This window comes from Brachycentrus maculatus, unplaced genomic scaffold (genome assembly GCF_059751285.1).
Source record: "Brachycentrus maculatus isolate JH-2025_06_01 unplaced genomic scaffold, ASM5975128v1 h1tg001131l, whole genome shotgun sequence".
Lineage (NCBI taxonomy): Eukaryota > Metazoa > Arthropoda > Insecta > Trichoptera > Brachycentridae > Brachycentrus > Brachycentrus maculatus.
The window spans coordinates 250,118-273,500 of NW_028281829.1; the positions used below are offsets into that span (position 1 = coordinate 250,118).

A 23,383-nucleotide genomic window follows, 5' to 3' on the forward strand; every position below is an offset into this window, starting at 1 on the left:
AATATCTTCAGCCTATAGTAAAATTTATTTTTTATTATTTATTACTAAATGTTAAAATGGATGAATAGTTTTTTTACTTTTTTATGCACATTAAAATAAATTGTTAGAGATTAATGCATTTTCGTTATACCTACTACTTCTCCTATTTTCTATCCATATTCGAGTTGTACATAGGGCACCTGTGATCGTTTAGAATATTTGCAACAATATTTTAATTTTCTACATTATCGAAAACCAAAGTAAAAAACAATTCACGAATAATCCATTAAGTTTTTCATTGTAGTATACTTACGCTTAAAAAATAACTTAACATTAAAAAAGCACGTTTTAATAACCGTGTATCGTTATTAATTTTATATAGGTATTTATTATTTTATTACACACAATAATAACTTTTTGAATGTTGTTTGAAAATTAATTTATTGTAAATATTTTAAAGTACCCATAACAAAATGGGAAATATTTTGTAGAAATTAATTTTACAACAGAATAAATGTTTTGATTACAAGAATAATAATTTAAAATTCATTTGTCTGATTTTATGTTTCTGAAAACAATCAAAATAATCTTTCAAATAAAGACGAATCGAAAAAAAACTGATTGAATGCATGAATATTACTTAATAAATAAATATTTGTCTTCCTTTGAATTTTCTTTTAGAATTTTTAAGATTAAAATTGACGGAGGCAATATAATTGGTTTATGTTTCTGTAACAAGGTAACAATATGAAGATATAATTTAAATTAAATTGGTACCGGAAATGACTTGTTATAAAATGATAATTAATAAATATAAACCGTGTTTTGGGTAAATATCAAAGAAAAGGAAGAAGAATTTTGAAATATTAATCATTGAATAATAATCGCAAATTTGAAAAAGACATAAACATTTAATATGTCTGCAATCTTAAACTCTGTACCATATTTTCTTTAAAATCTCAAAACCTCATCCTCACCCGATAGTGCATAGGGCACTGTATCATATAAATGCACTGTAATCTTAATCGTTAACACGTAAAGGAAAGGTGATCAGCCCTTCGCTTCAGGTAGTAGTCAAGGGTTATATGAAATAAACATTGGAGTGAATCGAACCCAGGACCTCCAATACGGTAGTCGAGCATGCTGACCATTACACCACGGAGGCGGTCAACATAAAAATAAAAATAATAATAGTGAAAAGTTTCTAGGTTATTTATCACGAAATAATATTGCCAAAGTAACATTTATAACATATATAATATAATATATTCAGGTACATGTGTATTGATGTTTCTTATAAAATGAAGCTTACCACATAACAGGGAAAACTTTTTTTTATGCCGGCAACTCCATATTCTTAATGTGGCGCTTGGGACTACGTATGTCATAAAAAGGTCGAGCAAAGATAAATGCCTCTTTGCTTATTTTCACGATTTAAATTATTTAGTTTTCATCGATGTTCATTGGAAATAGGGTAGCGTATTAAAAAATACTATTTATCTTAGGTTAACCTACACTTTTAACTGAATATTTGTTTAATTGTGTATTTTTGAAGAGCAACTAAAAATATTACTTTATTTTCCTCAAATGCGTATAACGCATTAAATGTCATTAATTTTTACGATGTTTATTTAACTAACTAACTAACTAACCATCACGCCGCTTCACCGCAGGGGTAGGCAGAGAGAATAGAGCCCCACACCACTCTGTCCTTTCAAACATTCTTCGCCTCTTCCACGTTCATGCATCTCCTCATACATACCCGCCGATTGTTACGACTCCTAACCTGACCACTTTCAAGTATTTGGCATACCTGATCGTGCCATGTTTTTCTCGGTCTTCTTCTGCTTCTTTTCCCACTAACATTCGCCTCATAAATTTGTTTTACCGTTCTTTCGTCACTCATTCGTTCCACATGTCCAAACCATCTCAACACACCTTTCTTAATTTTATCGATAATGCTTATCTCAGCTTTGCATTCCTTTCTTATTTCACTATTCGCACATCTATCATACATCGTTTTGTCGCACATTCTTCTGAGAGATCGCATTTCGACTGCATTCAGTCTACTTTCATCCTTCTTTTGCCAACTCCGTGTTTCACTTCCATACATTAGAGTTGGAACCAGGACTCCGTTGTGCACTGCCAGTTTAGCCTCCGCTGATAGGTCATAAAAACACATCAACCGATTAATCATACTCCTCACAATCTAATATTTAAAATTTCCTAAGAAAGATTTTTTAGAGTTACCTAATCGTAGTAATTATCCCGTGATATACATAGATAAAGAGGCCATGCAATAAAACAGTCGAAGTTTTTTTTAAATATAATTTTTTGACATCTCATCAAAGACGAAGAAGAATATGGAAGTCTGGGCATTTACGGGGCTGACGACTGTCATGAGGCTGGTTTAAGTGATCACTTTACATACGTGTAACATTCACCAATTGTAGCCATTATTGACAACCACACTACTCAAATTCTATATATTTGAACCAATTTAGAAACCTTATTCTTGAATCACTAGAATTTCACTAGAAACATCTATTGGTGAGATGTAAAGAAGCTTTTTAGTAAGCAGAAACTCTTATATTAGTAAATGAGGTACGACTCCTGGATTATAATCACAAACATGAAAAACGCCAGAAAATATCATTTTCATTTTTATTATTTAAACTTATAATTTGACCAGATAATTTATTTACAACATTTTGAGTGTGTCTTAATACTTGTTAACAAAAACTGTATTATCTCCAATTACAGGAATTATTTTCATATATTTTTTTAATTAATCTCAAATTTGTTTGCGTAAAAATATGGACCTACCGAATATATTGTATAAAAGTACTTATATATTTTAATGAAGGTATGCATTAGTTACTCCATTATGTTTCTCTATTATGTTTCTCACCACTTACATAAAACCCAAATTTTCGGATTACCTTAGACTCGTATGATCATGTACCTATAATATAAATTTGTTGTATTTGACTACACATACATTCATATAAATGTATGTTTGAAATAATATTTTCCGTATTTCGTGAACGATAAATATTTGTCTTCCCTCGGGGACTATTCGTTCTGCTCTTTAGATACTGAATCTATAAACATTTCGGAATTCCGAGAGTATAAGCAAATTTAATACTCCCGTGTTTTTAGATTTAAATAAAGATTTTGAAAACTACATCCCCAAAATATGGCGTTTTTAGATAAAACTCGTTTTTTGTAACAAGTTCATTCATTCAAAATTTTAAAAGGTACAAAATGCCATTTTATTTTTTGATAGTTTTTGCTTTAAACTGTTAAATATATTTTTTTCTTGAATGTTTTTCACAGATACTTTGTGGCACATTTTATAAAATTATGAGCGTGTGGAAGTTTTTGGTAAGGGAATGTAATTATTTATGAGTATTTTCATGTTTTAGAATTTAACGAACCCTGATGATGACTAGGTTCTTGTCGAAACTGGTGGGTTAAAGTGTACTTATAATAAAATAGTGGTTAAAACCAAGTTGTTTCATTTTATAAAATTTGTTAAATATATCATTTTTTGCGTTTCGTTATGCAAAAAGTGCAATAGTAGGTATTTGAAAATTGGGTATAAAATGGTTGGGGACAGTTACTGCGTTGTCGTTTTGTGTTTCCGTGACATTGGTCGGTCAACGCAAGCTTGTTTGTAAGTGAAAGGAAAAAACGTCGCATAGTCAATTCAGTATTATCTAATTCCGAAGTGTTTTAACATTTATTTTTATTTATGAATTGATTTTTTTACGGGAATAGAAACCGTGATGTTTAGCATAGTAGTTTCCAATCACAACACTACAAAAGCGGATAATATATATATTTAAGTTATTATTGATTATGGCGAACACAATCGTATTTCACAATTTAAACAGCATTTACTCGACGTCCTTATTAAACATCTTCCGAAAACTACTGAATACATCTATACTGCGTTTAATACGAATTAATATTTATCACCTCCCACACACCCCGAGGGAGCCTTTATCCATACATTCTATGACTACTCGTACATGGATTTCTTTCGTAAATTTGACAAGAAAAACAATTTATTATTAACAGAAAAATTAGTGGGGGCAGAATAATATGCAGAATTATGCAAGGATAATCAATCATTCATGAGATTCTTCTTCATATGTATATTTTTAATTATATATATATAAATATATATATATATATATATATATATATATATATATATATATATATATATATATATATATATATATATATATATATGTATATGTATATATATATATATATATATATATATATAATATATAAATATATATATATATATATATATATATATATATATATATATATATATATATATATATATATATATATATATATATATATATATATATATATATATAAATATAAGCTCAGGATTGATCACCATCTTACCTGCGAGTAATAAAGTAGCAAGTTTACACTTCTTAGGTCAGATGAGATGTAGTGAAGAGATGAGCAATTATGTTGAAAACATCGTGTCAGAATTTGATGTGCGACATTCTATTGACATAAATTCCTTTGGTTGGGATCTTAAATTTGAAGCCGGTTATCGTTTGTTTTTTGCGTCAAAGTCGGTAATGTTTTTGAATGATTTTTCTCATACATACGTACTCGTCCAATTGCATATCCAGCGTCGTCATTTAGTTTTCGATGAAGAAGACCAACGATGATCACGTTTATTTCATATTTAAACTTGGAGAGATTAGAAGTCGAAAAAAATTGGTGAGCATGTATGAGGTGTGTGAATGTCGAAAACGTTTACAAGAACAGAGTTGTATGACGTTCTAATCTTTCTACCTACTCCTGTGGAGAAGTTTCGTGAAGTTTAGAGGGTTAGTTTTATTTTTATCACATATTTCTAGAAATATACTAAGAATGTGATAAAGAAAAATAGTATCTGATTAAAAGTCGGGTTCATGTAAGTACGTAGGTATATTGATATGTGTCGATTTTTAAACGATTTGTTGATAATATTATTGATGGCTTTTTTATGCATTTGCAAAAATATTATTTGAGAAAAAATAGAAAAATCTTAAAAATCTATGGTTGTTATAGTATTTTATAACACAAACATAGGTACACGTCTTCGCTTTGGTTATAAAACTGTCCGTACTTTTATCTTGTTTTGCATAAATTTCAACTCATTTATATGCAAAAGGTTTGTAGTCGCCATTCATTTCTTGAATTTTATAGCACGTCTTTGTTTCTGCCCAAAGTATATTTAAATTAGTATAAATGTAAATATTTTAAATATTTATATTGTAAAAATTAATATTTTATTAGTATAACTTTATTTAAAAATGAAAGATAATGTTAAAAACTAAATTATGGCAACAAAAGTAAAATAAGTTTTGGTTAATTTTTGTGTTAATTAAATAAATTATTATTTAATGTATTTATTAACCTTTCTAGATATTTATTTGAATCCTACAAGGAAGTTATAATATTCGTTAAATAACACACGGTTTCGATCTTTTTATTTAACAAAATAACATTTTGTTGCTTTCTCAAATATTATTTGGTGAATTTTACGGAGTTATAGAATAAGACGACAAAACATCTTTGTAAAATTGTAATATTTTTGTTCACAATTCAAATATACTGTTTTGTTACAGAGAACTCAATGATCTCATAGAAGATTCTCTCGCTGGCATAAAGAACTCTCGAGATGGAACCGAAAAACTAGATAAATCTTTAGTAGCTAATTTCGAAATTCTTAACCTAGTGCCTAATTCCGATAAAGCGAAAGAAGCTACCAAAGACAGTGGTGTGCCTTTAGAACAAGACAAGCTGAAGTGGAGGTCCGTCGGTCGCATAACGGGAAGGAGTGTTCAGTTGGACACCATCGTTTGGCCTGGAGGCGATATCGTCGTGTCGGGACTATCAGCTCAAGCCAGAAGTGTCTTCAGAGTGGTCACGGCCCTCGCTCCGCCTTTTGTTATGGAGAGCGAACTCGACGAAGACGGACAATGTCTTCGGGGTCTTCCTTGCCACAGAGTCCTGACGTCGGACAAAGATAATCTTACTTTAGTATTTAATGAGATGGAAACGCAAGAACGGTTAGAAGAAGCCGAGGAAGATAATGTTCAAGGATCTTTTTTTCCACATCTCAAATATCAATCGCAGTTTTCTTCATTTAATGAAAAGTTTTTTCCTTTTCAAAATAAATATAAATACAAAACCAACTGTTGTTACGGTCTTTCTATGGATCTCTTAGAAAATATTGCTCAAGAATTAGAATTTGATTTCCATTTGTATATTGTAAGTGATGGCTTGTTTGGAACTAGGAAATTCTCTAGAAAATACGTGCAGCATAGAGAAATAAAACTCAACTTGAAAGATTCACACGGCCCAAAACCTGACTTTCGGAAAGAGTTCCGGAATGGTTACTCAGAAGCTACTGGCGATGAAATAGATACAATACTGGACCAAAATTTCGTATCAGAAGACGACATGAAGTGGAATGGCATAGTCGGTGATCTAGTGTCCGGCGCAGCTCACATGTCGTTCGCTGCTCTCAGCATATCAAGTTCCAGGTCTGAAGTGATAGACTATAGTGCTCCTTATTTTTTTAGCGGTGTTTCCTTCTTAGCGGCTCCGCAAGAAAAATCTGAAATACCGCTCCTCGCATTCCTGTTGCCTTTTTCTCCCGAACTCTGGATAGCGATATTCACGTCGTTAAACGTTACCGCGATAGCAGTCGCCATTTACGAGTGGCTCTCCCCGTTCGGATTGAACCCTTGGGGACGACAAAGGTCCAAGAACTTCAGTATGTCGAGTGCACTGTGGGTGATGTGGGGCTTGTTGTGCGGTCACTTGGTGGCGTTCAAGGCACCGAAGAGTTGGCCCAATAAGTTCCTTATAAACGTGTGGGGAGGGTTCTCCGTGATATTCGTGGCGAGTTATACCGCCAACATTGCAGCTTTAATCGCTGGCCAGTTCTTTCACAACGCGGTAGATGACTACAACGACAGAAATGTAAGTGTAAAGCAAACAAAAATATATCTTAGAACATTTGAGCTTTTACTTAGTAACTATTTGGATTCGCTAGTTAAATGTTATTTCTCAAGTTTTTATCCTGATTAACAGTTGCTCACCCAGCGTGTTGGCGCTCCAAGGGCATCTGCTGCTGAATATTATGTTCAGAGATCCAACCATTTTCTTTGGGACCACATGAAGAGATTTGCACTGGCTGATGTTGAAGACGGTATACGAAGACTTAGGTAAATAATATGTGTATATATTTTTATTTTATTTTTTTAATATATATATTTTTTAATACAATTTGAAACAATTTCTATACATTTCTACATATTGCAAACATATAATATTAGTTTCGCTGTGCCTCTCCAAAAAAGAGACTGAGATCTTGTTCTTGGAGAGGGACTAACACTCAAGGTGTATTGTTTTATTTTATTAATGGTAAAATAGTATTTTTCTTTTCTTTACATATTTTTTTAAGATTTACATGTAATGGGCCTAATTTTTTATTAATAATTTTGATATCTTCGATTTTTTTTAATTCTTTGGGGAGTTTATTGAATATGTTTAAATTATGAAAATAAAATATACAAATATTCTTTTGATCATGTTTTCAAAGGTGTGGAATGTGGATATTAATAAATTTGAAGAATGTATATTTAAAATAAAATTATAGCACAATAATGGATTTAAATAAAGCATATGATACATTTTTGCTAACTTATAGTGATATAATTTATAATTTAATAGTTCATTAAATTTTTATTTTTTTACATTATAGGAAATCTTAATTTTGATTAATTTAAAAACTAAAATAAACAACTGAAAATATACTACTTTAGTAATATATGTTTTAAATGAAAACTTCCAATTTCTCGTTAACAAAGGATTCTAGATAAAAGCGTAGAGGTATCCAAATGTTTTTATTGCCAAAGGATCAATTTTACAGGAAAACAATAAAATGTATCACAGTTGTGTTGGCAGGATATATGTTTAAGTCAGATCTTGAAACACGATTCTCTCAAAATGTAATATTTAAGTACGCTTTTTATACATTTACCAATCAGTTAACTCTGACGCCAAAGTTCTAGGAACGGTATTCAGTACAAAGGCTTTTGGTAAAATTTAAAGGAAAACATTCAAATGAAACGCGGTACTGTAGCTGGTTAGATTTAAAAAACGATACTTTTATTACATTCTACATTTGTTTAATACATGAAAAAATTGTTATTTCAATTTTAAGTTTTCAATTCATTCCGATTGAATGAATTCCTTATACAGGAACGGATCACTGGATCTCCTTATTGCTGATACTCCCATCTTAGATTACTACCGAGCTACTGACCATGGTTGCAAGCTTCAGCGGATAGGAGAAACATTTAATGAAGACACTTACGCAGTTGGAATGTCCAAAGGGTTTCCGTTAAAGGTAAAACAAAATTTATACTTATTTATTTATAAATTTATGTTTATACGGGTCGGTTTGTGGTCCCGTGGTTAGTGTCGCTGACTCTTAAATCAGAGTAAATCTTAGACCCACTCTACCACAATTTGATATCCATTTCTAATAATGAGCCGCTCAGGCTCACATAAATAGTTCTCTTTAATTTTTTTTTCTTATATTCAATATAAACAAGTGATAAAGTTCTATCCAGAAAAGCGACAGCTGTTTTAAATATACCGTGTACATAGCAGCCTATTGTGTTTCATCGTTTTTTTTATCACGTCCCTTTTTTACGGGTCCTCAAAATTCATTCGCTATTTATATGTATTAAAGTTCAAATTCCTAGTTTTTTAATAAATAATAATTTGAAGAAATCCAAAAAAATATCAAAGTGTCAATATGTTCACATACATTACAGGATTAAAAAAAAAACAATATAATAACTTATTTTTCACAGATGTCGAAAGTTGTTAGAAATGTAAGAAAAGTCTTTATTGAAACGTTTTGTTTTTTGTAAAGTAATAAAATTCTCTGCAGTAAAACAATCGTTGAAATGTCTAAATTAAAGCTTCCATACGTTAAAACATCGCTAATCGAAATTCTTTACAAAAGTTCCAATGACGTTATATTCGCAAATTTATGAACGATGAAATTTCAATGTTGTATCACATTGATATATTGTTTTCGTTAGCGATACGATCAAAACAGACAGAGTAGTTACCGATTGATTTTTTTTTTCTGAAACGAACGTATTTTTAGTATGTTCGGCGCACGAGTAAGTTGTACTCCCGTTTGTGTATGAATGAAACGGCAATACCACGCCAAAAAACATTTAATATTAATAATATTTTTCAAACACCTACGCACTTATGGTAGCCTATTTTAAGTACTAATAAGTAATTTAAAAACCCAATCAAATATTGTTTTAAACAGGAAAGAATTTAACTTAACGATTAGATGGAAAAACACAATTAATGTTCTATGAAATAGAATTTTAGGGTAGAAAATAGGTCAAAATTAATATTAAAAAAATGTGTGAGGATCATTGAAAAAATACAGTTAAATTATAAATGAAGGAAAAAAATAGAATATCCATTTACATTCGCTGTTTGAGAAGGGAAATGCTGTACTTGTAGCACTCAAATTGAGATTTCTCAAAACATCTTAAAATCGTTGCGCAGGGTTCTAAAGTGACGGTAATGGATGGTTTCCACCATCAATCACGAGTTCCCAAACTGGTGGTCGGGCCATTTCCGAGATATCACATCCAAAATATCGCACCTTTATATATTATTTATTAGCAGGTTATAAATTATACCAAATATTTCTATCGACGTGACAGTGATCGGTGATTTATAATATGATAATATTTTGATAGTATGTGGGCAAGACTTCTTCAACGGAGGGTACCTGACGTCACATAAATGTTGGGCTGCCGCCATTAGATTCATTCTTATCCATTAAATATAGAAATATTGCTGGAACAAACTTTCATAGTAAAATATATACTATCGATTTTCAAACTTCTATTATATACAAAATATAACCACTGACGTCATTAGTTATTCTTTTTTCATTATAAATATTTTAATATGAATACATTTTTCATTAGATCCCAAAATATAAACGCCTTATTTTAATATAGTTTTTGTAACATTACGTATTTCTTTGAATTGTTTTACGATTTACATGCATCTTATCTCAAAATAAAAGAAAATTTGGTTATTGATCACGTATTTGTTGACATCAAAATTACGGCAAAATCAGCAGTATAAATTTCATATTATAGTCCACCCTTCGAGAGCTCTAGTTAGTTCAAACTAACGTATAGATTTTTTATTTGTGTATTTTATACATACTAAACAAATATCCATTTTGCCAGAAAATTTATTAGGTACTTCAAAACACCGTCTATTTTACGTTTTCAAAATGCCGAAGATGGTACCCAAATAGCTCAACTGACAGACACTGAATAGCCTAATAAACGATTGTATCTCTAGATTGAAGGAGATTTATTGTTCCGTAAAGAACAAAAAAAAATGAGGACATATTCAATAAGAATTAAGTGATGAAAATATTTAGGGCATTAATGTCAGTGATCCAATTACCGACTGTCAATATCTATACAGTATGAACTATGTACCTATCTGGCAGGAAAGTAGGTATAGGGCAGAAGAGGGGGAGGAATAATGAATAGCGGGGCACAGTGGGGTAACTCCCGTTCACCATGAAATAATGGTGACAAAGTAACCACGACGACGCTCTGACTGGCATCGAATTTTCATCAACTAATGATCTTCAAGGCCAATATTGCTTGTCAAATAGAAACAGTGATTACAAAACGTGATTTTTGCAAGGATGAAAGTTCAGATGTTATTTTTACACAAAATATTTCTTATAATTCATTATTTTGAACTTAATTATTTTCTATATGGACCTAAAATATGCAAATTTAAATTTATTTTGTGTTTGATGTGATTATGTTTTTATGCAAAAATGCAGAATGGGAGGCAGTTTACCCGTATTCAAAAATTCTGTAAAAATCCATCTTGTTTCGAAAAGTAGTGTAAGAGTTTAAGCCGTTCTTCATCCTCTGCATCCCTATCTCATCCATTTTAAACTATGAATTATCTAGTTAATAACACTCTCCTTATCGTCATGATTTTGTGTAATACTACTTTTAAACAAAGTGAACGATGAATGATAAGGAGAGTGTTATATTACAATACCATAACGTTAACTATGCTTTTTATATATAGAATACAGCTAGTTAATGACCAACGCGTTGGTTGGGGTACGTAAAATACATAATTGGTTTAATAATCCGAAAAAAACAATTTCAGGCTTTTCCTTCTTAGAATTTACGTGAAATATTTTTTTTTAAATCTATGTTATTTTAAACAAAACTTTCAGCTTTATTACTTACGGCCTAATTTACAATAAATCGAAATTTAATTTTCTTTAAACCGTTTTAATTAAAAAAAAATTATCTTTAAAATAATTTAATGGTTTTGAAAAGAAAGGGGTTTTAAAAGATAAGGAAATATGAAAATATTTTTGTAAATATTTGTATATCTCAAAAAAGTTGAATTTCATACATATATATATTTTAAAAGTTCATAGCCGATTGCATACTGATTAAGAGTTCTTCCTTAAGATTTTTGACTTATTCATGGCTTTTCGAACTACCATGGTGTCCGTACCTTGTCACATGGTATATAACACAAGTTTCAAGTTTTCAAATTTTATAATTGTTGGATCACACAATTCTTCTACCATGTGGGGTTAACATATTAAGAAAAAAAAAGAGTGACCATTATAATAGTAATCAAACATTATTTTTTCCGAAAAAAGTACTGTTGGATCGTAGGAAACTTCAACCTTATACGATGTTCCCTTCTCCCTTATGTATACATCAATCGAGTAGTTGCCCCTACTGTTTAACCTTCCGAATCGTTTACTTGGTGTCGGATTGCCTAAGTATAATTCTCGGTGTGAATATCGGATGTAAATACACCATTAATCATCTGTGTGATGGGTTTCAGTAGGTTTACGAATTAATATTGGCGCCTTTAGACAAACATCTTCAAATGACGAGACGACTATTCGCTGCTGTGATGACATCACAAAAAGTCCAATTTCGTTGATCACGATCCTATTGTAAACTTGTTGTAATGACTAGTGGTACTGGAACACTTGATGACGAGGAAGACGGAATCGCGCAATTGTAAACAATTATTTATTAATAAAAATAATAAAATTATCAGGACGAGAAGAGCAAAGCGACGCCAATAAATTGAGTCGAAGCACGATATTTCGCTTCTTAACAATCATTTAAACCTTTATCCGCACCCCAATGGTGCATAGGGCACTGCGTTATATAAACACAGTGTTATCTTGATCGTTAACACATAAAGAAAAAGTGATCAATCAGCCCTCCGCTTCCTGGTACCAGTCCAGAGTGATATTGAATAAATATTAGAGTGAAAAAATCACTTATATTTATTTGACCTACCCTGAAAATCGATCCCGGGACCTCCAGAATGGTAGCCGAGCGTGCTGATCATTACACTACTTCTTAACAGTACTGAGTAAAAGCACAAAGAAAACACGTCACCAAACCGATCTAATAATATTCACTCCTAAATAGAAAATCTAACGATATGTTTGCACGAGTAAAATGCAGGAGTACCTATTTGTAAATTATGTGTGGCTGTTATAATTATATTGACATACATTTTGAAACTAATTTATACTTACAGCATTTAAACATATAACATAATTATCCACAGTAAAATGTGTCCATTAGTCAGATAATAAAATATATTGTACATTTATACTTAATCTAATTTCAAACTGAATATTTTTGTTAAATAAGGTCACTTTATATTGCAAATATATATTTCTGGATACATAATATATTAAAAAATTGGCTATATTCTATTTCTGTTTTTCTTTTGCAGGATAGTATATCAGCCGTCATATCAAAATATTCATCAAATGGGTATATGGATATTCTACAAGAAAAATGGTATGGTGGTCTGCCGTGTTTTAAAATGGGTACCGATTTTGGAATACAACCCCGCCCTTTAGGTATTTTGAATTACAGTAAATTAATTATGTATTATGTTGAAAATGTATGTAACAGAAGGCAAAATAATCGTTCAAACCTGGAAGAAGCCTAAGAAGCATATCCTTAGAAGATGGAAAAGCGGGTAAAGACATTGAGAGAAGGTGAATACAGGGAAGAGTATAAATAGTCCTTTGAATAGAATGAGGGAAATAAACATACATATGTCCATGTTAGCTGAACTGGCAATTCACACGATACCGACACTGATGTATGGGAGCGAAACATGGAATTGGCAAAGAAAAGATGGAAGCAATGTGAATGCTTTTGAAATGCGTTACCTCAGACGAAAGTGTGGAAAAATCGTTGTATGACAGAATTAAAAATGAAGATTACTAGAAAGGAATGTAGGGCTGAAGTAGGGATATTTGAATATATTGAGAAAAGATCTTTGAGGTGGAATGGACATGTGGAGCAAATGGATAGTAGGAGAATGACTATGAAAGTATATTTGGCAAATGTGAGCGTAAGAACAGAACGAGGACGGCCAAAAAGACTTGACACGACCAGATCAATCAGAACCTGTGGTGTCAAAAGTCTACGTCATCGGATGGCATGTATTACTAGATTTATGAACGTGAAAGAAGCTAGGAGTGTATGTCAGGACAGAAGAGTGTGGCTTTCCATTCTCCTTGCAGAGAAACAGCGTGATAGTAGTAGTAATAGTAATATCTTTAAATGCAAAAAAGGCTTTTTTTAAGGTAAGGTGTTAATTAAATTTGATTCACGGCTGATTATGATGAAGTTTGATTTAATTTCAATGTAAACAAAAAATGGAATTATTGATTTTATATCAATATTGCAGTAAGTAGATAATTCACTTTCAATCTTTTGAATCTGTATATAACACATTTAATTCTAAGAAAAACTATTTTTGATTATTTTTTCAATATTTTAAACAAAATATTCGAAAATTTAATCAATAATTTGTTTGCAAAATTGTATTGTTTTAGTAATACAATTAGAATATTCACATAGAAATTACTCACTTTATCAATTTATCACCAAGTATAATATTGACATTATACTTGGTGATAAATTGTAATAAAATTCATATTAATATAAATTTTAATAAAATTATTAAGTATTTCAAGCAAATCTTTTAGACTTGCGTCCCAACTATTATTTTTTTGGTAAATGTAAAATACACAAATGATTTAAATATTTAAACGGTCGCTTTCATTTTATTATATGTATTACGTACTGATAGTAATAAAATAGACGAGTCGCACTACTTGAAACTTTTCTATTTTGTCCAAAGGTGTTGCTGCCGTAGCCGGAGTTTTCCTTTTGCTCGGCGTCGGTATGGCAGTGGGCTGCCTTATCTTACTAGTAGAGCACCTGTTTTACCGGTACACATTACCTCTTCTAAGACACAAACCAAAGGGAACCATCTGGAGGAGCAGAAACATCATGTTCTTTAGCCAAGTATGACTACATTTATAACTCATTTGAAAGGATTCTATTTCTATAAAAAATTAAGACTTCCTTCGATTAGGGGTTTGTAAAAACATACAATTTTACAAGAGAAGTAAAGAAACTATTCACACTTTTATTATTTAGTATTTAACATAAATTGGAGTGAAGGTTATTTATTAATTTAAATTATAACGCTAACACCATTTGACTATCATACCATATATAATAAATCTTTGTGTCTTTCGAAGTTAAGAATAATAGTGGTATTCATTTTATGAAATTTACAAAGTGTTGTTATAAATTCACACTTTACCCGGTAAGTGTAATGCTATGACGACTTTTACATAGTAAAATACCTTTTTACCTATTGTTTGGACCTCTTTTCAAATATTCCCTTAAACGAAATTCATTCAGGGGTAAAATAATGATATGCAGGTATATTTCACATTTTCTAAGTGATGGATATAATGTGTGAAAGTATGCAATTAAATAGAAGGAAAAATACTTTGATCTAATTTTTTGATATTTAAAGATAAAAGAAACTGATATTTAAGAAAAACTATTTAAATCCGTATTCTGAAGCTGAAATAAAAAACTCCCTTACATACGTAATACAGCAATTTGAACAAATTTTCAAAGATCGATCAATATCTTAACTTAACGTACCAACGTTAAATTAAGATATTTAAAAAATCTAAATAAATTTATCAAATGTAATAATGTAGAAAGATTATTATTTTATTTTTAAATTTATATATTTAATACAGTTACAAGAGTTTTTTTTGGATGAATTAATTAATTTTCCTGACTTTCTCTTTTACAATATTAAAATTAATGACGTCTTATAAAGTCAATTTAAAAATGCATTTCTTCGATTTTATAATCTTTATTAATCTCATTTTACCATATTTTATTGTGAAACTTTGTTTATGCTAATCATATTACAGTGTATATCCAGACGTGATCACACGCAAGCTTTTGTTCGGTGTTCAAGCGTGCTTACATTTCATCCTATATTTAGTTTAAATATTTATTTAACTAAGTATTGTAAAATGTGCCATCGCCGCTAGAAAACTTAATGAGGACATATTATTCGAAATTAAAAATTGTTAATATCGTAGTCGTACAGGAGAAAGTGACCAACTAACAAATCGTAAAATGTTCATGAGGGCCATTTAAGTCACATTTGCTTGGCAAGAAAATAAACATCAATGCAGTAAGTCATTTTTAAAAAAATCAATAGATCATTCATATTATTTCGAGAAATAAAAATACTTTGTGTTTTGATCCACTCACATTTTTATTAACCAACTAGTTTCGGCAACAACCTGTTGCCCTCTTCAGGGTTTAATTTATGACTATGTGAGTGGATGAGTATATTTATGTGAGTAGATCAGAACACAAAGTATTTTTATTTCTCGAAATAATATTTCAATATGATCCACAAAGTTAATGCTTTCAATATTCAAAACATAATATATTATACTTCCAAGTTTAATATCGCGTTGGGATTTTTTCAGGGCAATATTAAGCTAGTGAGATATCAAATAGTCAATAATCACGTTTTTGTAAAAAAATGCACCTGTTCACTTTCTTCTGTACGACTACAAATGTACATTATGAAGAAAAAACACATACTAATTAAAATATGATTAATAACTTAATTTGAAAGCAAACTATACACAATTTCTGTATCTAATAATGAGCATTTATAATTGGGGCTATCACGTGTATATTCCCAAATATTATATGAATTTGTTAAAATCATAATTTATATTATTCTAACCGCTTACACAGTGTAGTGGTTAGAACATTTATCTATCATACTGGAGGCTAAAGCTCGCCGTTGTGCCGTGGTACCAGTTTTGTTATAATCCTGTTATAATCCTGTCCAATAAGTATCCTAATAAGAATTGACAAAAATTTTGCCTCGAATGCTTTTATTATTTATGTAAGTATTTATGCATAGGTGTTGAAATCAAATATTCATTTCGATTAAAAAAAAATCTCAAGAACAAAAAATGTGCTTTATTAATTCATTATTACTTTTCATAGCTAATTTGCCAATTATAATTTACATACGTAAATTAAATTTTAAATAGAACTCATTTCATTTTGTTTAACTATTTTATTTAAACTTTATAAATTCAATATCATTTTCAGAAATTATACCGCTTCATAAACTGCGTAGAGCTTGTATCTCCGCACCACGCAGCTCGCGAATTGGTCCACACCTTACGACAGGGCCAAATTACATCACTCTTCCAGAAAAGTGTTAAAAGGGTAGGTATTATTTTATAAATAACTTTTTAAGATGTTTGTTTTTCGTATCAAAAGCCTTCGTAACTGGAAGACATATATGACTTAATTTATCGATGTAGAAAAAGCTAGTACATATGTCGAGATAGACTAATGTGGCGTTCCATCTTCTCTCCCTGCTCTTATATTAATGGTATTATAAGTTGTAGTATTTTATATATAGGAAATACTTTTGACTATTTAAAATATTTAAATTGTACAACTTAATGTAAACCACAATTTTGAAATTTTAAATAGATTAGTTGCATGATTAATTAAATCAAAATTTATTGTAATTTCTAAAGAAAAACAAATTTCGAATATATAAAAAAAGATTAGTAATAAAAAAATGACTCATGCATTATATATATATATATATATATATATATATATATATATATATATATATATATATATATATATACATATATATATATATATATATATATATATATATATATATATATATATATATATATATATATATATATATATATATATATATATATATATATATATATATATATATATATATAAATGTATATATGTATATGTATAAGTAATAATAATAACCTATTAAGAAAATATCATTGTTATGTCAATGATGTCTGCCATGATTTACCCTTGTTTCAGAAGGAACATGAACAACGGAGACGAAGAAAAAGTAAAGCACAATTCTTCGAAATGATTCAAGAAATAAGAAGGTACATTTAACAATTTATTGTTATTGTTTGTATATGGAATAACTTCATCTACCCAATCTGACTTTTTTAAACAATTTAATATTGGTTTGATAGAACTTTATATGACTGTTGTTGAAACAAAGAGTTGATAAACAAGAACGAAGAGTTGATTAAAAGAATATATTGTATTTGATTAAGAAATTATTATATAAATTACCATTTTCAGAGTACAGCAAGAAGAGCGCGATCAGCCGTTGGAAGCAGTTACTGAAATAGATTCCGAAACAGCTTCTCCAACACAACAGAAATCTCTCATGTCTCCTCCCAAGAAGTTGAATTTTTTATCTTTATCGAATAGTAGTGATGTTAAAATTAAATCTCCTCTCAAATCTAAGATTTTCTATAAAGATATCTTCAAAAGCCCTCGAGTTAAAAATAAAAAGCGCAAACAAAGCACAAGTGGACTTAACGTTAGGCGATTTAGCAGCGATAGTGTGTTTAGTTCTAGTTCTCATTCTATGTTACGATTTGAAAATACTAGCGTCGCTATTGGCAGACGATTAAGTAAGGATACTTCTTGTTTAACTAATAGTCCACCGGACATCAATAGTAGGCGCTCGAGTTATATGGATTTTGCAAATTTTGGATCTCGCAGTCCCAACGTTTCGTGTGATAGTTTAGAAGTTGGAAAAAAACTCGCGACTATTCCGAAATATAAAGGAAAACAATTCCTGGATTCATCGCCTAACACATTTAGTAAAAATAATCGCAGTAGGCCTGGACTAGGAAGTGTTTTTGGGCAAAGTGGCGATGGTTATACTCTAGAAGCTAGATCTTTCCAAAATGTTTCCGAACAAAATGAAAAAAATGCCGAACCTGAAACATCAAATAGCGTTGATGACTTGCATTCGAAACCGGAATTTCCAAAATCTGAATTACTCCGAAAGCAAAAAAAAACGTTTGAAGAGTTGCAAGAGCACCTTAATAAAAATAATGAGAAAAAACACGGTAAAACCCCAGTAAGACGCTGTTTTAGTCAACAAACTGAAGGGAACTCCAGTAAAACTCATCATCAAATAAAAATACAAATAGAAGATCATTCTTCTCCATCAGCGAAAGACAAGTATCAGAGACAAAGACACAAAAGTTTGGAATGTGACGAAATAGAGGAAAAACGACAACGCCCGCGAACTCCCGAGTATTTTTCCAAAGACAGTATCCGCAGAACTCCGGAGAAATCGACGGAAGAAAAATCAGAGTTCGGCAGAGACCTGCACATTCCCGGGAGTAGATCGAGAAGCGGATCGAGTACGGACCAAAGTTGCCACTCTGCTTGCGACGACAACCTTCCCCCAGCGCCACCTTATCCTAATATAGCACCGAGAAATTCCGATGGAAAATCACCTTTAGAAAGACTGACTAAAGATGAACTGGTGCTGCTTTGGAGAAGCTCGGAATCTGAGCTCAGAAGTCACCTTTTAACAGCATTAAGGGAAAAGGAAAATTCTGAACCTCCTTGAGAGTTAAAAAGAGCCCGTTGGAGGAATTTTGCACGATTTCTGGCCTCATAATCGACTTATTTGAGGATTTTCGTAGTGGTATCTTACGCCCTCGAGCACTGTGTATATTTTCGGCAATCGTTTTTATGCATACTTCCGGTACCTTTGTGGTGATTTGAAATACAAGTTGATTTCATCTGCACACTGGAATTTTTTTCAAAAGCATTTTATTTTTATTGCTGCGAGATTATACAAAAAAGCTTATTCCTTTGAAGCTTACTCATCGATCGACTAACTGAACATCCAAAAGATATATGATAATTTTATGCGATTTATTTGGCTAACTATTTAGACCGATAATGTTTTATAGATTCGTATATTGTTGTTAGGTCAAAATGTAAAATATATTAATCAAAAATTAAAATGAATAATACGATTTTACTTATATATGCGTCATATATAATATTATTATAAATGAAAATTGTCATTTCAAGGCTTATTATTTCAGTGTCTTATAAACACGTTTACTTAGGCGATTGGAAATTATCTATTATAAAATATTTAAGTAGACAATTTAACTTCCAAAATAACGCGTTTACTGGACCAAGATAAACAAACAAGTGCGTTAAGCCCTAAGTACCTACTCGAATAAATCTATCGCGTTTTTGAGAAGATAAATAATAAATTGTCTAGTGATACTTGAAGTCTTATGCACCCTTTCTCTCTCTAAACGTAGCTAGAATGTCTTCATTCTTTAATATGTAGAATAGCTAAGAGCTAACATATTCATAAAATAATACTATTATAAGAGAATAGTAGGCATTTCTTCTTTTCTATAAAAACAATCTCTGAGAGGCTAACTAGTGATCGGTAACGGAAAAAATAAAACAAGTATTATGGTTAATATATACGAAAAATGAGTAAATCTTCAACGATACATATTTTGTTAATTTTTCATGAAATATTAGCCTCTTATTCATAATCCATGTTTGTAAAATGAATCGTCATTTTCTTATAGCCCTATTTTCCTTTTTTCCATTAAAAAATCTTCTAAATTTTTAATTTTGTGATATCAAGTAATCTATCATATTAACTAAAGACATATAATGACCGTTAAAATATTTTTTAAATCCTGTTTTTGTTACCAAAATGGAGACGATTGCTTTTGAAAAAAAATTAATCGTCTAATACTGAATTTATTTAAAGTGATTTTTGAAATACATAATATGACATACACACTTACTTAATAATGTTTTGTTGAAAAATACATTTTTTTAACAAAATAACTGTAAAATAATAGACTTAAAATAAAATTTTGTTTTATTATTAATTAAAAATAATTCACTCACTTAATATTCATTTAATTTAGAATAATCACAACTTTGTACTTTAAGACATAACTTATTTAAAAAAAAAACATCAGATTATTCACACAAACTTTTAAATTCATTTATAAAATGTTCCATACTTGATAAGCTATAAAATGTAATCAAAACCATCTCGAAAACTCGTAAAAAAGCGTTATTTTTAAATGGGGATGGCCGATATACATAATTTACTTTACTCACTGAATTTAAAAGTATTAAAATTAAATTAATCTTTATTTTGATACGTTTATTCATTACAGATTCTATAAAATATTGGACGAATTGTAAATATGTATAATTTTTATTGGCATTGTTTCAACTTGATGTAAAGAGAATATAAAATGTTATATTTATTTATTTATATAATTGTTTATTTATATATCTATATCTTGAATAACTAATTTAAAAAAAATATTTAAAAAAAGTTTTTCTTGCTATGTTTCGTAAAATATAATTAATTTTTAATTACTGTATCTCAAAACATGTACTATATTTTTAATATTTTTTAATAACTAATTAATTTTATATTCAAAGTCAAGAATTAAAATTTTCTCTGAACTATTTTCATCGCAATGTATATTATAATTTATTCTATGAGTCAATTCTTAGATAGTAATATATTATATATGTTTTACACAGGTCTAGAGAAACCTGTTAAAAAATACCTACAGAATGAAAGTTAGAACGTGTTCTTTGACATGTTCAAATTAATAAATTTGAAAGTGTATCTTTAATATATTTAGATAAAAGTGCTTTATAGAAATATATACAATGTAAAATATTATATAGTAACGATATAATTACGTTATGCTCATACTGATTTCATAATTAAAATATGAAAGTAAACGTCATGATTATAGAGGTGCATACATTGTTTTCCCAATTGATCTAGTGATGGATAGTAAAGTTTATATTTATATTGAAAGGTTACGAGTATAATACGATTGTCGTTTGACGATTATGAGTATTAGGTACAGAAATGTGTGTTATTTTATTTTCAGATAAAGATATTCTACTCTAAATAGGGACATTTCCTTCATGAAACTCACATGGATAATAGAAATATATCTATATATTACGGCATTCATTAAATAAATAAATAATGTTATTCATAAGTAGGTGAACACAATTTTTAAATGTTATATTGTTTTGTCCATTTTCGACTAGTATTTGACTTTCTTTTGTGTAATTATATATTGAGTTTGAATAAATGATTTAAGAAATAAGAATGACGTAACAAATAAACACAAATTAATGTTATGTATATAATGAAACTAAAATGGAACTTGTTACTCGTGACCTATGGTACAGTCCTCCTAAGCCTTATCCACCCGAAACCGAATACACTACCATCATATATGATAGCAAAAATGTATATAATTTATTGTATTGTATTGAAAATGTATGTATCTTTATTCAAAGCCGCCGTAATAAATATTGTGTAAGCTTACAATTTGAAGTCATTATTTTCCATGTCTTCTGAAACATAACCTACCAGGAATTTAATGTAATGTTCAAAACAAATCAACTCCATGTAATATTTAGCATATATAATCAGTGTTTATTTTAAAAAGTTTCATGCTAATTATTTTAAAACTCAAATAATTTTGCTGTCAAAATTTAAAGTTGATGATGTTTGTGTTCGATACCATTTTTCAGTTTCCAAGTATCTCATATAACATTTTTATTCGATTATTGTCGTTTTAAACAATAAGAAATATATTTTTGTGCGTTTATTCGGTGATGTGTGAACAATGCCTTGGTTATTGTATTCATTCGGTTCACGTGTCAAAATAAATATTTCAAAACAATAAAACTAAACGCCATTCTTAGCTCTAGGTAATTACTGCACATGAAATAAATTATTACTTGTAAAATTGCAGTGTTCAAAATGCATGGAAAGAATACGATTTGCATAGAAATAAAAAATTAATAAATATTATTAAATAAAGATGTTTCATGTAGAAGGCTGGTTTCGCTAACAAAAATGTCCACATCTCAATCATCGTAAAATTAATAATTTACATCAACGTTATGACATTTCAAATTCTAAATGTTTTCGTTCATTTCTATTAGGCTTGATGGTGCTCTTATTATTATGTATTATTATACACGCATAGAATATAATTATTAAATGTGAGCAGGACTCATTTTTTTATCATCTATCCCTGAAATTATTATTTTTTAAATTTCCAGAAGTAAACCATCGCCAATATTTTCATTGCCAATTTGGAACAAAAATTCTGTCAAAACAACGACCGTGTCGTTAGAAGAAGTCTACCAAACAAAAACAAAATTTACTATATCTCTTTTATACGCGTTATTTAGGTAATTTATGTTTTATATATTATATCCCAAAATATTAACGGCAAACGCACAAAAATCGTTATAATTGCATGCTACACGAGAATATGGTTTATATTATTTCATATTTTTTAACAAAAGTTTAATATTCCCAAACTTATTTATTTAACATTTGGATGATGAAAATATATAAAGATTTTTTTTCAAACAAAAACCATTTGTAAAATAATATCCAACAAAACTATAAAAAACGAGATTACCGTGAATCGAATTCCATAAATGAAAAACAATAAAACCCGTCGGTTTTTATCAATGTATTTCGTATTGTTTTTATCAATCATTTTGTTAACAAAAATAAGGTGTTTTTTATTAGTACACATTTTTTAATCTGAGTTTTGTCCGCCTCCGTAGTGTAATAGTCAGCACACTCGGCTACCGTTCTGGAGGACCCGGGTTCGATTCCCAGGGGGGGGTCAAATAAATATAAGTGATTTTTTCACTGTAATATTTATTCAATATTACTATGGACTGGTATCACCTTTCCTTCATGTGTAAATGATCAAGATAACACTGAGTTTTTATGACGCAGTGCCCTATGCAGTTTTAATATTATATGATTATATTTTTTTTAAATTTTAGTTTTACATAAATACCAGTATAAACAATTATTAATGGCATTTTTTTTAAATAAAATTTTATGTATATTATACTATATGGTCAGTAAATGGTAAAATAAA

General features: G+C 29.7%; 1 protein-coding gene across 1 annotated transcript in view; it reads left to right on the forward strand.

Annotated features, from left to right (window-relative positions):
• LOC148299470 (uncharacterized) overlaps positions 1-23,377 on the forward strand; it is a gene marked incomplete at its 5' end in the record, with an annotated part of 90,561 nt that extends 67,184 nt beyond the window's left edge. The window contains 8 exons of the mRNA XM_088276050.1: positions 5,637-6,999; positions 7,111-7,244; positions 8,284-8,431; positions 12,910-13,039; positions 14,338-14,504; positions 16,659-16,778; positions 17,427-17,497; positions 17,703-23,377. Of these exons, the coding sequence (XP_088132176.1) occupies positions 5,637-6,999; positions 7,111-7,244; positions 8,284-8,431; positions 12,910-13,039; positions 14,338-14,504; positions 16,659-16,778; positions 17,427-17,497; positions 17,703-18,996 (3,427 nt within the window). The remainder of the gene's footprint in view (positions 1-5,636; positions 7,000-7,110; positions 7,245-8,283; positions 8,432-12,909; positions 13,040-14,337; positions 14,505-16,658; positions 16,779-17,426; positions 17,498-17,702) is intronic.
• Positions 23,378-23,383: the final 6 nt, after the last annotated feature.